Consider the following 15,104-nt stretch of genomic DNA (forward strand, 5'->3'; position numbering starts at 1 on the left):
CTTCCAGTCCCATGCAATACCGATAGTTCATATATGTTGTCTGTTATTGTCACTTGCCCAATATAGTTTTGCTTACACAAATATTTTTTGATGTTTGCTTGTTCTCTTTTTTAACCATGAGGCTTTTATAGAACATATGTCACCAAGTCTTTTATTGAGAATGAGAACTTCAAGCACATGTATTGTCTATTTGTGTGTAGCGTCAAGAACACAGAAAAAGGAAAACGTGTTCTGCTACAGTGGCACTCATTGCATTTTATCATCTTTTTTTATCATCTTTTCAACTCTTTGGTGTGATACATTATGCTTTGATATTTTCTGATTTTTATACAAAGCATTAATGTCCCGGCTTTCAGGGTTTCATAACAGAATTGCCATGGAAATTAACGCATGTTCTCAATATATTTATATACCAAATTTAAGAGAATTTTTGGAGGTCCAAAGTGCTAGAAATTTGTTTAACAACATGCCTCAGAATGTAGACATAATGTAGAGATAGCAGGGTAGCCTGATTGTTTTACGTGTGTAACTTTTTTAATGACATGGCCATTTGCACATCTAAGAATCTGAATAACATGAAGAAGTCTAACAGCTGGCTAATGTTTTGAGCTGTGCAGTGACTTGTCAGGGGACTGAGGGATGGTGGCAGAAAAATTGACCTTGTTATCTGAATGTTAGTAGTATTAGCTATTTAGCTTCCTCAGAACATTTGGACTGATGCAGGCTTTTTCAGATAAGGTCTCTTTCAGATGCACTAGAAGCAGGAAGGATGCTTGCAATGCACAACACAAACCCACATCACATTAGGAGTTAAATGCCCTAGGATTCTGCCTAGTGTTTTTAACTTTTTATTTGGCACCGAAATGGAACAATATGTTACTTGTTCTTATGCAAGAAATACCGAAAATTCTTTTGCTGTATTCTTGTAGTTACCAATCTTGAATTGTGCAATAAGCTATAAAAGTATTTTTCAAACAATATGGTAATAATAAAGGCCATATTAATTGGATTCCCAGTTTCTTGCTAAATTCATTGTACACAATTTTCAACAGCATATTCATGTACTAGCAAGTAGAAAAGGTTTTCAGCAGCTGGTGTTTTAACAAAACTCCAGGAATATGTTTATTGCACAATTTTGCATTTAAGTTGCACAGATGTAGTTTTGGTCTCATAAACTACTCAAATAGACATTAGGGAAAAAAAAAAACAAGAGAAGAATAATCAGGGATTGTCAGTTACCTGTCTTCTATTCATGAACAAGGGCATATTTGGCTGTACAGAATATTAATAAAATGTAAATATATCCCATGCAATACGTAAGTTTTACTGAAGACAGAAAGTTGGAAGTATTCAGAAAATCATAACATTTGGCCTCAGTATCTGTCTGGGCATATCCACAATTTACCTCACTATCAAAGTATTGGCATTGACAGAACATGAGGCTATATTGTGTTTATACACAAATAAGTTCGGCAAATCTAAAAAATGAGCTGCAGTCATACTTTGCAGTCTTAATTAGCCACCAGTTGATATCACTAGGAAAAAGTTACCTTGCTAATCAACAGTTATTTTTCAGATTTCTCTTAAAACTCTCCATGAAGCCATTCACACTAACAATTATCATAAAGGAGAATTTACGCTAATAAATCTCAGAATTACCAGTTTCTGTATGTGGCCTTCCTTAACATTTGTAATTGAAGTCACACTAAAATAAGGATTCCCCTTTTGCCATGTTTTGTGTCGATTTGTCAACTGCTGAATAAAGCTTTTTATAAGTCATGCCAGTTTATACACACTTAGATAAAGCCCATGCTCTGCTCAAAACCAACCTTCTGCTGTCCCATTGAGGGACTACATGACTAGCCAGGGATACCATAGAGGCTGATTCTGTTTCCTGCAGTGCAAGGAAGGCAGGTTGGAAGAGCACTGCTGCCTGGTCCTACATTTACATAACTCTGGCTGTCCCACTGCACCGTCTCCCTCCCCACCCCCACTGGGTGACACTCAATCTTTCCCATTTCGCATCCCAATGGGAAGCAGGGCGAGGAAGCCATCTACACCGCAGTCACTGCAGCTGAGCAGTGCACAGCTGGCAGCTGCAGCCAACAATGGGGCCTTGTGTGTACCACCCACAACTCTCACAGTTTGTACCTTTAATAGGTATGTGAAAGATATTACAGATATTAGATAAACAGCAACTTCAGCATGGGAAGATCAGTCATCAACCCAAGTTAATGCCCCTGTGTTGGACTATGACGATGAACATAATAGAAAAAGCATGTGGTAGGTAAGATCTGGTTTTGAACAAAAGACAAATTATTTATTTCTTTCTTCAAATGAAGCATAACACTAAGGTATAAAGGGAGTATAAATAACATCTGATTGTGCTCCTAAGCTCCATGCTATAACTTCCTTGCAATGACATCCTTCAACAAATTAACTACATCATTACTGTTAAGTATTAATTGCACAAAACAGATACACAAAATATATAATGAGCTAGAAAGAGGACAACATTCTTCCATTATGACAAACAATTCTAACAAGAAATGGAAAAAAACCCAATAGATCTAGGCTTACACTGATGGCAACACTGAGAGTTTTAAGTCCTCTCCTTGAACACATTACATGTGATAAATAATATGCAAAATATTTAAAGAATTTTATTGTTGCTTACAGAAGATACTTAGCAAGCAAGGAGACAGTAGCAATCACTGCCTCATGTCTCATATCCCCATCATTCAATGCAAATTTTTACATTTCATGCAATAATCCTGAGCTTATTTTCAGTAACATTGAAATGTCATCTATGTTAATTACCAAATACATACAGAGCCCAGCTATGGGGTCTATTGTATTATTAAGGCATGAAAAAAGAATAGCAGTTTATCAACTCTGAATGCCACAAATACAGCACAGCAGTTAGAAGGCTCAAAAAAGCTCAGAAAGTACCAGTGATTTCTGTGCGAAGGTCCTCCCAGAACACAACTGAATCATCAGCTCCTGAAAAGGCACAGAATCAAATCCTGTCCTTACTGACATCAGGGAGTTCTGCCATTGCCTTGACTGCTGGACCAAGCTTCAGAGCTATCAGGAGTGACTCAGACTCCTCTTCATATCCCCAAAAAATTGACAAACTTCTTCTCACTCAAGTCAAGTATTAATTTAAAAAAACAATACCTACATATTGTTTTGTTAATTAGTATTTTAAGCCTATGGAAAGGTTCAGTTCATTATACAGTATGGCAATTAATAAAAAGCCTTTTCAGAAAAAGCTTATTTGTTAGTCTGATTTATTAGTATGTTAAAAGAAGGGGGAAGTGTCATGAAAAGAACCTCTGCCAAGTTTATGCTCTATTTGTAAATTATTTTTAGTTTTAAAATGAAAGATTTTGGTAAGCCAAACCAAGGATATGTGATACAATTCTAAACTCCATGGTTCAATGGCTCTTCTGAATGACAAAGAGCACCACAGCCTTGTCCAGTCATCAAGTGAAGAACTCATCATCTGCATAAGTTGTAAGGGGCTAGCAGTGTCTAGATTGTGCAGTTCTTCACACAGTCTCTATTTTACATTTGAGAAGTTCTTGCAAAATGCCCTTTAGCAAGCCAAGGTATTCCAGTTCAGTTAATTAAGCCATTGAAACCAGGGACAAATTGCTGGCAAGACTTACTTCATGCATAATTGCATTATGTCCCATTCTGGGAACTAAAATAGCAGATGATCTCCTTTAACTCTGCAACTGCTATTGCCTAGCCTTTATGTAAGTATTTACCTAGCTGAGCTCAGAGTTTACAGATCCAGTAGCCTTTCTATTTCATGTACAGGTGGCCCATGGTCTGCCACAGACAGAATGCTGGTATGCAAGAGGGGTTGACTTTCCAGGCCTGCACCCCTTGCAGACACAAGCCACCCCTTGGCAGAGATGGTGCCATCCAATTCTGTCACTGCAAGGCTCTGAAAACCTTGCAGATGCACAAATCTGACTTAACTAATTTCACCTAAAACACCAAGTTATAATATTGAAAAATTGTTTGTCACACTAAAACATTCAGGAAACTCAGTACTGTCTCGTTTGAGATTGAAGGAGAAAAAAAAAGGTTGTTGATATTAGTTACTGGGTTAGAATTTGCAAGGGGTTTGGTTAATTTCTACTAAGAAATAAGTTAAAGAAGGCTAAGGCTATAAATTGGTACTGTTTCATTTATAAATATTCACTTTACTTCTCTTCTAAAAAACATGTTAAGGAAAAAGGTGGCCAGAAGAATCACACATGTTGTAAATTGTAATTTGGTTGTTAGGCTATTAAAACCAAAAACATAAGTGAAGTTGAGCACAGTGTAAGAAAAAACCCAGCTTTTAATTAACAACTTATTTACAAGTTCATAAAATCAACTGAACTGGAGTAGATGTTCTATGTTTGTCACCAATATTTTATTGTAACTGGTAACTTGCACACTTTGTAGTAGAACAAAAAGAAATTAAAGTCCACTATATACAGCCTTTGTACAGGCTACTTGACTATACTCAAGGCATAGTGATCATAGCACAACCTAGTCTTCATAATAATTTGTGCACAAAAAGACACCAATCAGACATTATGTGAACATTACAGTGAAATGACATCACAAGTCCAGTGAAAATTCAGCATCATACAAAACATATTGATCTACTGCAAATGACATCCTCTGAAACAATAAGCCTTTTTTTTTTTCAGTAGTAAATTAACCAGAGTCTGATGCAGAGATTTGTGTAGTTATAAGTCTTTTAAGTGAAGCAACCTCTGCAGATAAGTTTGCTATGCCCTGCTTCAAATAGAGGTTCTCTGACTCAGAGACATTGTAGATATTGTCTTTTATTTCAACAACTCCAGTTTTGCAACCACTCTGAATTTTAACGTTGAGGTCCTTCTGATGCCAGAGTTCTGGTTTAAGTGACCAGTCTTGGATATTAGTCACTTGAACCGAGAAAGGAGTGTGAGAAGAATGCACCAAGTTTTGCGCACCATGTTTTTCAAGCTCAAAATGTCTTTTGGAGGACATGTCAATGGGTGACGACAACTTCTGCGTTGCATCATAGTCATTATCCATTGCTTCCACTTTAACTTGCATGGCTTTGGCTTTGATTCGAAGCTTGTGAGGCAAAGCTGAAGAATTCACTTCTGGAACTTTAACTGTTGCATGAACATTTTTATGTTCAACTGGGGAATGAATTGGACCCTTAGGAACCTGCTGTTCATCTTCTCCATCAGATGACTTTCCAACTACACCATCATCAGTTTCTGACGTTCTTGGGGAATTACTGGAGGACCTATTAACTTGCAAGAGAGGAGGAGAATGTGAGTACACATTAAAGGTAGCTCCCATGTAGTTTGGATATATGGATGCTTTATATGAACCTCTGTCATCTCTTGGCTCTCTCTCTATTTCCATGGGCTCCTGCTTTATAATCTGGAACTTATTTTCAGGACTTCTACAGTTGCTTTGTATACGACTTGGTTGGGTATGCTCTACAGTTGATGTTTCAGATACATCAGACATTGAGCTTTGAGGAGAATGTTTAATGACAGAAATACAACTGCTACCAACTATAGATGGTTCATGTTCATCTACAAATGAGTTAATATTTGATTTGGAACTCTGATAATCTTGAAAATACACAGTTGTTGAGCTACTGAGTTTCTGTATCTCTTGGGCATAGGCCGCAGAACTAATTAAACCAAACTTTAACTTCAGTGAAAGCAGCTCTGCCTTCAAAGTGGCATTCTCTTCTCCCAGTGCAATTAGTTTGTTCTCTAAGACAAGGTCATTCAGACGTCGTTTTTCACGAGATCTTTTGGCAGCTTCATTATTTTTCCGCCTTTTCTCCCAATACATAGCATCTTTCTTTTCATCTGGAATGAATTCTCGCTTTCTCCGGCAAGCTGAAGATTTGCTCTTTCCACTACTTGCTTCAGTAAGTAGTATATCTTCATTTGTAGACAATTCTTCAGATACTTCTGCTAAGGTCGACTTCAGTACCATGATTTTGTCCACATTGCTACTTGTGTCAACAGGTCCGTGCTCCTTTTTAAGGGTCTGCATTTTTCTCAGCTGCATCAGAAACAATTTGTAGAAGATCTACAATAAACAACAGAGCAAGCTATCTCCCCAGTACTTCTCACTCCACAACTCAATAAATACAGTAATTTTAAATCCACGTACATTCTTCCTTTTCTTTCATAATCTCAGACAGAAGTGACTGTCTAGAACCAATTTTCTTAGCAGATTCAATGGGAATCTTCTTAAAAACCTGAAATAAATAGAAAATGTTATTACTATTTAGGAATTGTTGGTTCAAAACCCACAAAAGTGGCTGCTGACAAATAGTTCAGACAAGAATTTTGTTCATTAAACCTGCTGTAATATGAAGATAGCTTAATGCTGGAACTACTGATATTCTACATTTCATGACACCTAGAGGAGGCAGATTTGCTTCCAAAACAGATATTATATGATCCAAGGAAGAATCAATTAAAAACTATTTGAGTTTTGACCCTATAGTAATGCTGTCACAGAACCTTCCATGATATCACTGGCCAAACTAAAACCTTCCAACACTTCAAGCTGCAGGACACAAAGCATGTTGATGAGAAGCACTGCAAAGTATCCTGTTCCACATTAAAGCATCTCTTCTGAAAACAGATGTGTTGTATGACTTAAAAATGCAATACATTTGGGTACTTCATGGATTAAAAAATAACATAAGCTGATTTAGAGAAGCTGGAGTGCTTTCTATTGTCTTAAAATACCACCATTATCCATTATATATATAAAGCATTTAATTGCTGCTTTTGAATCCTGTAAATATATATATATACACATATATCTATATATATATGTGTTTGTATCCATCATATTAATTCAAACTAGCAAGTTCACATACATAATTTGGGTGACTACTTAATGACTAAAAAATATTGACCCAAAATTATGTAATTTTCTAGTATCTTACAAAGAAAACATTAAAATGAATATCGAAAAATACATTAGAGAAATAACATTTAACTAAAAATTTGCATTTGACAAATAGCCACATTATATCAAAGTAAAGTTTAATACCATTGAGGCATGTACACTTCCAGGAAACAGTATTTGCATTGAAGTAAAATTTTAGACCCAGAAGTCTTACCATTAACAAAGAAAAACGAGCTTAACCTTTAGCTTCAGACATTTTAATCATTAAATTTGAACTTAGGAGTTTAAATTGGCCTTTGTTTTATTTAGTCCCTTATGATGCAAAAATATTTATTCTCATAAGATCGCTTGGTCTTGATCTTAGACACAGCTTCCCATTATATAATTTTCCACAGTCAGTCATGTTCCTGGTAAAAGAATGTGGTATGCCAAGTGCTTTTACAGAACTGACTATCGAGTCGGCAATCATTATTGCCTGTGTGGCCAAAAAAACAAAATTAAAAAAAAAAATCAGCCACTTCAGATTAATGTCTCTATTTACTGGGAATGTTTTTACAATGACTGATGAATCTAATTTTAACATTATCAGTCAAGAAAGTTATAAAAGAATTAATGAATTGTATTCTGCCAGTTTCTCTTGTCTTTTCCAGCAGGCAAAGTGGAATGAGTGATGTAGTAACAATTAAGCAGGGTCATAAAGACTAAGGTTTCAAGCTGGGTTCTGTTCCATCAAACCATGCCAATTCTTCTCTCATGAAAAAATTAACACATTTAATAGAACAACTAAGTAGAATTTCCTAAAATACGTGGTTAATTACTGACATGTAACTATTTGTCTTTGTTAATACAGCCCTTATGAAAAATCGAGTTAAGACACCAGCCACACCAAAGACAGCATCTAATATTTTAGTGCAAAAGCAGCACCACAAATTGCCATGTTTGAGAAGAAGAAATGTACCTCTAACACGCAAACAGTTACATAGTTAGACCCTGATCCAAAATTTTAGGTTGAGTCGAAAGGGAGCTTTCTGTCTAGATTGAAGGAGCTGGATCAGGTTTAAAACCAAAAATGAGCCCTACAGAGAAGCAACATCTGTTTCTCCAAATTTTCAGTACAGTTTGATTTGCTGAAGTAGGTGTATAGATATTTTGTCCATTTCACTGATACAGGGAATCAATGATTAATTAATATGTATACCGTTTTAAACCTAGTGCAACTCAACACTTACAAAAATCATTGTTAAAACTTTAAAACAACAACAAAAAAAGAGAAGACAAGGCCACTTGACCTTTTGTCACATTTGTAGACTATTCAGTTTATGTAGCATCACTTTACACTAACAGAATACTGGAATTTCATTGCATTATCCTGTAGAACTGGGAGTACATTTATCTGTAAATATATACTGATCTGTAGTTGTCTTGATCCACTACAATCACTCTATTCACCTGTACCACTAGCAGACACCTTCCATGGCACACAGCAGGAAACTGTATCATGTACAGAATACCTATGAAATCATCACTTGTTTCTTAGCACGTATCTCAGCCAACTCTCATCTAAGCAAAAAGTGTTCAAAACAACTTTCATGAAATTTCATGTCCTTAGTGGTTCACAGCTCTTACTGAATATAACAATACTGGAGAGCTACACTCAAACCCAGATATTTGTTCTCCCAGAAAACACACACTAATATGCATATGTCATCATTTATATATATATGAGCCATATAGCCTAGAACAACTATACTTACTTGAAGTGGTAGCAATAGCAAGGAAGTACTTATAGAACCATTGGATATTTCAGAAGAACAAAACCATACCTGCACAGATTAAATACTATTTTTCCCCCTATAATGTTCCCATATTTTAATTCCACGTGATATAAAAGCAGAGTTTAGTCTTGAACTAAACCAGTTCAGAAGAATTCAGACTGTTGCTATCTGCACGGTCTCCGGCTAAAAGCTAGTCCAGTTCAGTGTTTGTCCAACACTGTGGTCTAGGAAAAATATTAATAATGGTAATAATAATTATCGAAAAAAGGTTTTGGATTGTGGGTTGTTTTTTTCCTAAATGAGTGTAGACTAATGGCATAGTTCATCAATATGACCGACCATATTGATGGATAAAATCTCGACTGCATGTCCAAATATCCACTTGCAAGCCTAACACTGGCACTGAGCTGCACTTAGCCCAACCAGCTGCAGAGTTCATGTCCCTCGTTCCATGGGACATCTGCAGATTGTACACTGGAATGGCCCAATCTGCTCACTGTAGCACTGTTAACTCCTGTTTTGGCCAGTCTCCCTTCTGTACACATTGTTCCTGGCACAAACAGACAGAACGTAAGTAGCATGCAATCTACAGCAAATATTAAGCATGTATCAAAATGATCGTGTTTTTGCATGCAATATTCAACTTTGCTCTCTGCCAGAGTCCATCAGTGAAGCTGTCAAGACAGACATGTAACCCACTGACATAGTCATATGGGTTTGCTATTTATGCAGTTAGACCTACTGCCATTACTTTCATGAATTAACTCCTATAATTTATTGAGCACCTTTATTATGGTAACTGGAATTGTGGCTTTACAAACAGGAGTCAAAACCCTTGTTTAGTAATACTTCTCCATGTGGATCAGCCCAATGCAGAGTCTGTAAACAAACTAAATTCCATCTGATGATAATGGCAACATGCCTTCAATGGAACCAGCCATTTCACTTCACTTCACTTGCATTTTATAATTCCATTGGAAAACATGAGTATTTACACATAAATTAATGAACTGTAATGATTCCTCTGACTACATTTCAAATTCCAGTATTTTCCCTTATGAATAATTTTTCAATTGCTTTATCACTCCCTCCTAAAGTGTTATAAAACCAACATTTGGTTGGTTGATGTTAATGGCATTGAGTGCCAATTCTACAATGTAATAACACTCGACCCTATTAACTTAATTACAGAGCCAGTCCTGCTCCCACAGCAATTTTGCCATTGGCTTCAACAGAAGCAGAATACAATCCCAGATCCAAGTATTAATGAGACTGATGTATAGGACTCATGTTATTGAAGCAAAAAATTATGTATGCAGAAATCACAAAAAAATTAATTTATCCATGGGACTTCAAAAAATGCTGAAGAGACACCATGGCACACTCAAGATCTGATCACAGGGATTTATGTATTCACACCACAGTAACTGAAAGGTCTCATAGTTTGGAGGATAGGGCCACAATCTTGCTCTCTTCTGTGTAATTTAATTGCATACGTCATTTCTATTTTAGAGAATGTATGTGTGCCTCCTCATATACCTAACCCTCCCCATAGAATGTTGCTGCATGATTTCATTTATAGTTGGCAAAATAATTCATGCTATTTCCAAGCACAATTTTTCAAACATATCCTCAGATAAAATGATTGTTTAATTCTACAGCTCTAGCATTTTGATAGTGATTCTATCAAACTAAGTGAAATCCCATTTCTAGCACTGAAGCTCAAACACAATTCAGTTTTGTATCATTGTGTCTACATAAAGAATATATATCAGTCCTTAAAAATGAAAGAAAATAACTGTTACATAGAGCTTCTTGTTCTAGGAAAAAAAATGCCTCTGTCATCACCACTACTCTACGGCACACTCTAGAAAAACAATTTCGCTGGTATTAATGTCTCTGCTTATTTTTAGTTGCTGTTGTCCACATTTTGCATAGGCATCATTAATTATATTACTGCCACCATTCTGCCCCAATTTATCAATTTTGAAAATCTGGCTACATACCAGATGAGCTGCTATAGAAATTGTTCATGGATTCAAAAGTCACCAGTTTGCATTCCAAATATTGGAAAATGACACATAACTGAAAGATATATTTTACACTTTGTCTTTGAGGTATTCCAAAACTAGTTGCTATCTATCTCAGTACTTTTATGAGTATACTTCTATGTATAGAAAAAAATACAATTTTTACTGCACACATGGGACAGGAAACTGAGTTCAAACTCAGGTGGTACATGTGCAGCCTCCCTAAACACTGCTGAAAAATTCTGGAGATATTCTACCTCTACCGCTTTCCACAGACAAAAATTATGCCATGAAACTCTGCACCTATCATTAACTACCATAATTCAGTAATCCTCTCCAACACAGTGTATTTCCCATCTCCACAGATATCCTTCAACATATTTCTTCTTGCCCTTTACCTACAATAGTTTGTGAGTTTGTGTTTGTGTTGATGAAAAGCTTTAATGCTGCCTACACTGAAAGAGTGATATCCCTGGGACAGATCTGTGGGCCAGAGGGTCTAAACAACGTGGAACAAATGAAGATAAACCTTTTTGGAAAAAACCTAAGTGACTACATTTTATGCTGAGATGGGCAGGTTATCCTCAGTCACAAAGGGGAAAAGCATTTACAATACAAATATTGCCACCAATTTCTGCTGTTATGTAGTAATGTGCAGAAAGACCATGAATATGTTACAACAGCATGAAGAATTGCAGAACTATTGATCCTGTGTACAGTTTCCTTTTCCTACAACTTCATGTTGTGCTTAAGTGGTTACTGTTTCAGGACCAATGTGTAATTAGGTCAGTGGAACACTGATGATGATAACTTTGTACAAGATGACCCACTTTTGCTAAAATGTTGATCGTGTTATTGAAAGAAAAAAATGGAATGTGTCCACAAAATATATTGCATCAGGCACATCAGAAATAATTTATTATGACACTGTTCAATCAAATTTAAGAAAAAGAATGCATAAAATTGCCATGGAACTTGAAATACTATTACAAATTCGTATTACCCAACTCTACTTTGTACCCAGAAAGCTGATGTCATATGTAATTTTTACAAAAGGCTTTCATTGTTGGAAAAATTACTTAAGTTACCTTAAGAACTACAAATTAACTCATTCAAGTATGGCCTGCTTAGCAAAGGGAAATTACAGAAATAAAATTTTTCTTTGAAGAGCACAACTTAACATATGTTAAGGGTAGCTGCTGTTCAGAAAAAGTCAGTCAAGCTTAATAAGTGTAAATTTGCCTCACATTTTCTTTCATTTCCGTATGAAGAAAGTATGATTCTACCAGATCTGTTCATTTTTCCCCAAACAAGCTGTTTATTGCTCTGGTTCAAATGGTGTAAAACAAGACCTAAGAATATTACTGATAGCACCAGGAAAAAAAAATTAAAACTGAGAAGGAAATAAATATATCTTGGGTAAATATTTAATTCCATATATATAATATATAGTATCTGCATGTAAATATGCAATTTAACAAATAGCATATCACTTTCCTGTAGTTTTAATAAAGCCTCAATAGCAACTGTTACTGAAGTTACAGTATGTTTCTCATTTCAATAGCAACTTGACAGCAGGAAGAACTAGACTGTGTAAAGCTATAACTTAATAGCAACCATGTTCTGGAAATACAATCTCAGGTTACCCTTAGTCACAAACCATAAAAAAAAAAAAAAAAAAAGCCCACAAAATCAAATATTAATTATTCTGACAACAAATGGCTTTCTATTATTGAACTGAGTTCTTAAAATGCCACCCATGGACCAGACCTTCAGCTGACCTAAATTTACATGGCTCTATTTAAAGGCAGCAGAATTATGTCAATTAATCCCAGCTGATGCTCTAAACATGCATCTTGTTATATAACAACTGAAGTAAACATATAAAATAAACACTGGCTGTAAAATGTTATCTATCACTTGTGGCAGAGAGAAAAAAAAACCAGCAATATTTAGGGCTCCAATTCTGTGAGATGGTCCAGACCACTGCCCATACTGAGCATTATTTTCTTTGTTGGGTTGCATTCCACTTGTAATGAGAAGTCTTGCAGCACTGGCATCTATACTGTCAGCTGTTGTGCAGACACCTCTGTAGCAAAAACTGGTTCATTATTCAAAAACTGCAGGACAGACTGAAAATTACACCAAGGTGGAGCAACTCAAGAAAGGGAAAAAAGCTTATATTATATATATATATATATATATACACACACATATATATATAAAATTTTAATTATATATAATATTTTATAATTATATATTTAATATCTGTCACAAAATTCTATCTTCTAGTATGCTATTTTGGACACGGACCAGTTCAACAAGTGAATTAGGAAAAATAGGGTATCTAAAGCAGTTTTAGATTTATTTGAGATCTACCTTATAATACAATTTTTAAACAAGATTGTGTAAACAGGAGAATATTTGGTCTTGACTAAAAATGTGGTAGAAGCAATCTTGTTTGTAAGTCATGCTTATCATCAGTATTAGACAGTTACATTATCTTGGAGCTACTAAAAAAATATTTTCAAATACTGTAATGTAATGCTTTAATACTGTAAAATACTAACACGGAAATCAATTGTCATTTTCTTTTAGAATGGACTGCAGGAATTGGCCATCTATTTGCATTTTTTTTCTATTACATAGCCTAAGCACATTTATATCTCATAACTGGCTGTAATGATCATGGCAAGGTCACCTAGAAGAGTCAATTAAGCGGATGAGTCAGATACATTGCTTAACAGTGTGTAATAAGACTCAAACAGAGGATTTTATTGTTCATATTATTGCATCACAGTGATGTTATAACAGCAGCGAGATTGCCGTCTGGAAAAAAACTATTGCATAAGTGTAGTTTGCATAACTTTGTTAAAATAAGTCAATTTAAAGTGAGTTAAAGGCTTATTTCATTTAAGAGTTTTATTTCAAGATAAAAGATTGGAAAAAAGCAGCATGGCACTGATATCTTTCTCTGACTCTATTTTGACGATATTGCAATAGTAAGAATGTCTGTATGTTCTACAAATTTCATCCAAAGCAAGGCAAATACTGCTCCTTCTTAAGATGAGATAAGCTGTGTGGAGGTCATGTAAGTTCATATTGCCCATGGGAAGACTCTTAGCTTTTTGACAGCTTCACATCAGTTTCTTAAAACAAACAAAATAAATAAAAAAAACCCCTCCCCAAACCTCAAAACAAAATGGAAAACAACTCCCACCAGTACAGCAGGAACTTGAGGCTTTGGCTGCAAATTCAGGAAGCTGGATATTTTAAAAGCTAGTTAAGAGTCCTTTGGAGCATGAGTTAAAAATATAAAGTACATGAAAGTGAAGGCAGAATATTGTAAAGCGTATTAGCATTTTAACAGTAAAAGACATCTGTAATGTGAGAACTTCTGTAACAATAACTGTTAGTGCCAATGTTATTAATGATCCTTATTCAGTAGTCTTTGAACTTGTTGGTTTAAATCAGGTTTTTGGGCCAAAACACCAAATCCCTATTCATTTGAGTTTCCCATCAAAGTCAACATTTTGATTGAATAAGGACCATAAAAGCAATGCACATAGCAATATCTCAAACGAGGCACTGGATTTAATTAATTACTGAAGAGGGCAAAGATAACTGAAAGTAGGTTACACACACACTGGAGCAAACATAACAAAACTAAGTGCAATCATTCAAGTTACAAGGACAACGAAAAAAAACAGGGTTGTTTTTAACACAACAGTAACTCCAAAAGAGCCTCGCTGTACAAGGCTGCCTTGGTCCCAACGATCAAGTAGCAGAAAAGTTTATTCAGTTACCAAGAATATTACATTTTTAAAATACTTTGCTGCTACTTCCTTCAACAGCAGGTTCAACGAACATAAAGCCTGTGGCTGGGGTACTCAGTTAGGTTTCTGGTCAGAAGCACAGTGGTGTTGGTTTCACCTACTGGAGAACCGTTTCAGTAACCAAAAATTAAAAAAAAAAAAACCCAGCAACTGAAAAATAAAAATCACATCATCTTGAAAGGCAAGTTATCGTCAGCAACTTTCAAGCTATGTTCCCTTCGAGGACACAGCGCAAGCTGGCCCCAGAGTACAAAACACACAGCCACTGCGACGCCAAAGTGACTTGGGAAAAAAAAATTACAGAATTGGGCAATGATGATTCTTGCCCCCCGCCCCCCTTATGATGTTGTTGTCGTTCGTTACGTAAGAAACGAAAGAAAACGCTCATCTCGTGCCTACCTGCGAGGGCCTTTGTCTGGCGATCCCTGCCTGCAGGCGACGGTGGGACTAGGGGGGTGATGGGCAGCGGGGTGGGGACGCTCCGCGGGGCGCGGTGCGGGGCCGAG

At 36.0% G+C, this 15,104-nt stretch overlaps 1 protein-coding gene across 2 annotated transcripts; it reads right to left on the bottom strand.

Annotated features, from left to right (window-relative positions):
* Nucleotides 1–2,293: 2,293 nt before the first annotated feature.
* Nucleotides 2,294–15,069, bottom strand: NFIL3 (nuclear factor, interleukin 3 regulated). Of its 2 annotated transcripts, none has more exons than XM_015653477.3 (2): nt 14,998–15,069; nt 2,294–6,292 (listed from the first exon to the last, which is right to left on the bottom strand). In XM_015653477.3, exon 2 carries the CDS (start codon nt 6,097–6,099, stop codon nt 4,726–4,728), a length of 1,374 nt encoding a protein of 457 aa, XP_015508963.1. In that variant the 5' UTR covers nt 6,100–6,292; nt 14,998–15,069; the 3' UTR covers nt 2,294–4,725. The 2 variants fall into 2 exon arrangements, with proteins under 2 accessions (XP_015508963.1, XP_015508964.1); XM_015653478.3 differs by lacking the exon at nt 14,998–15,069 and having other exon boundaries at nt 2,294–6,120; nt 6,205–7,005.
* Nucleotides 15,070–15,104: the final 35 nt, after the last annotated feature.

This window comes from Parus major, chromosome Z (assembly GCF_001522545.3).
Source record: "Parus major isolate Abel chromosome Z, Parus_major1.1, whole genome shotgun sequence".
NCBI lineage: Eukaryota > Metazoa > Chordata > Aves > Passeriformes > Paridae > Parus > Parus major.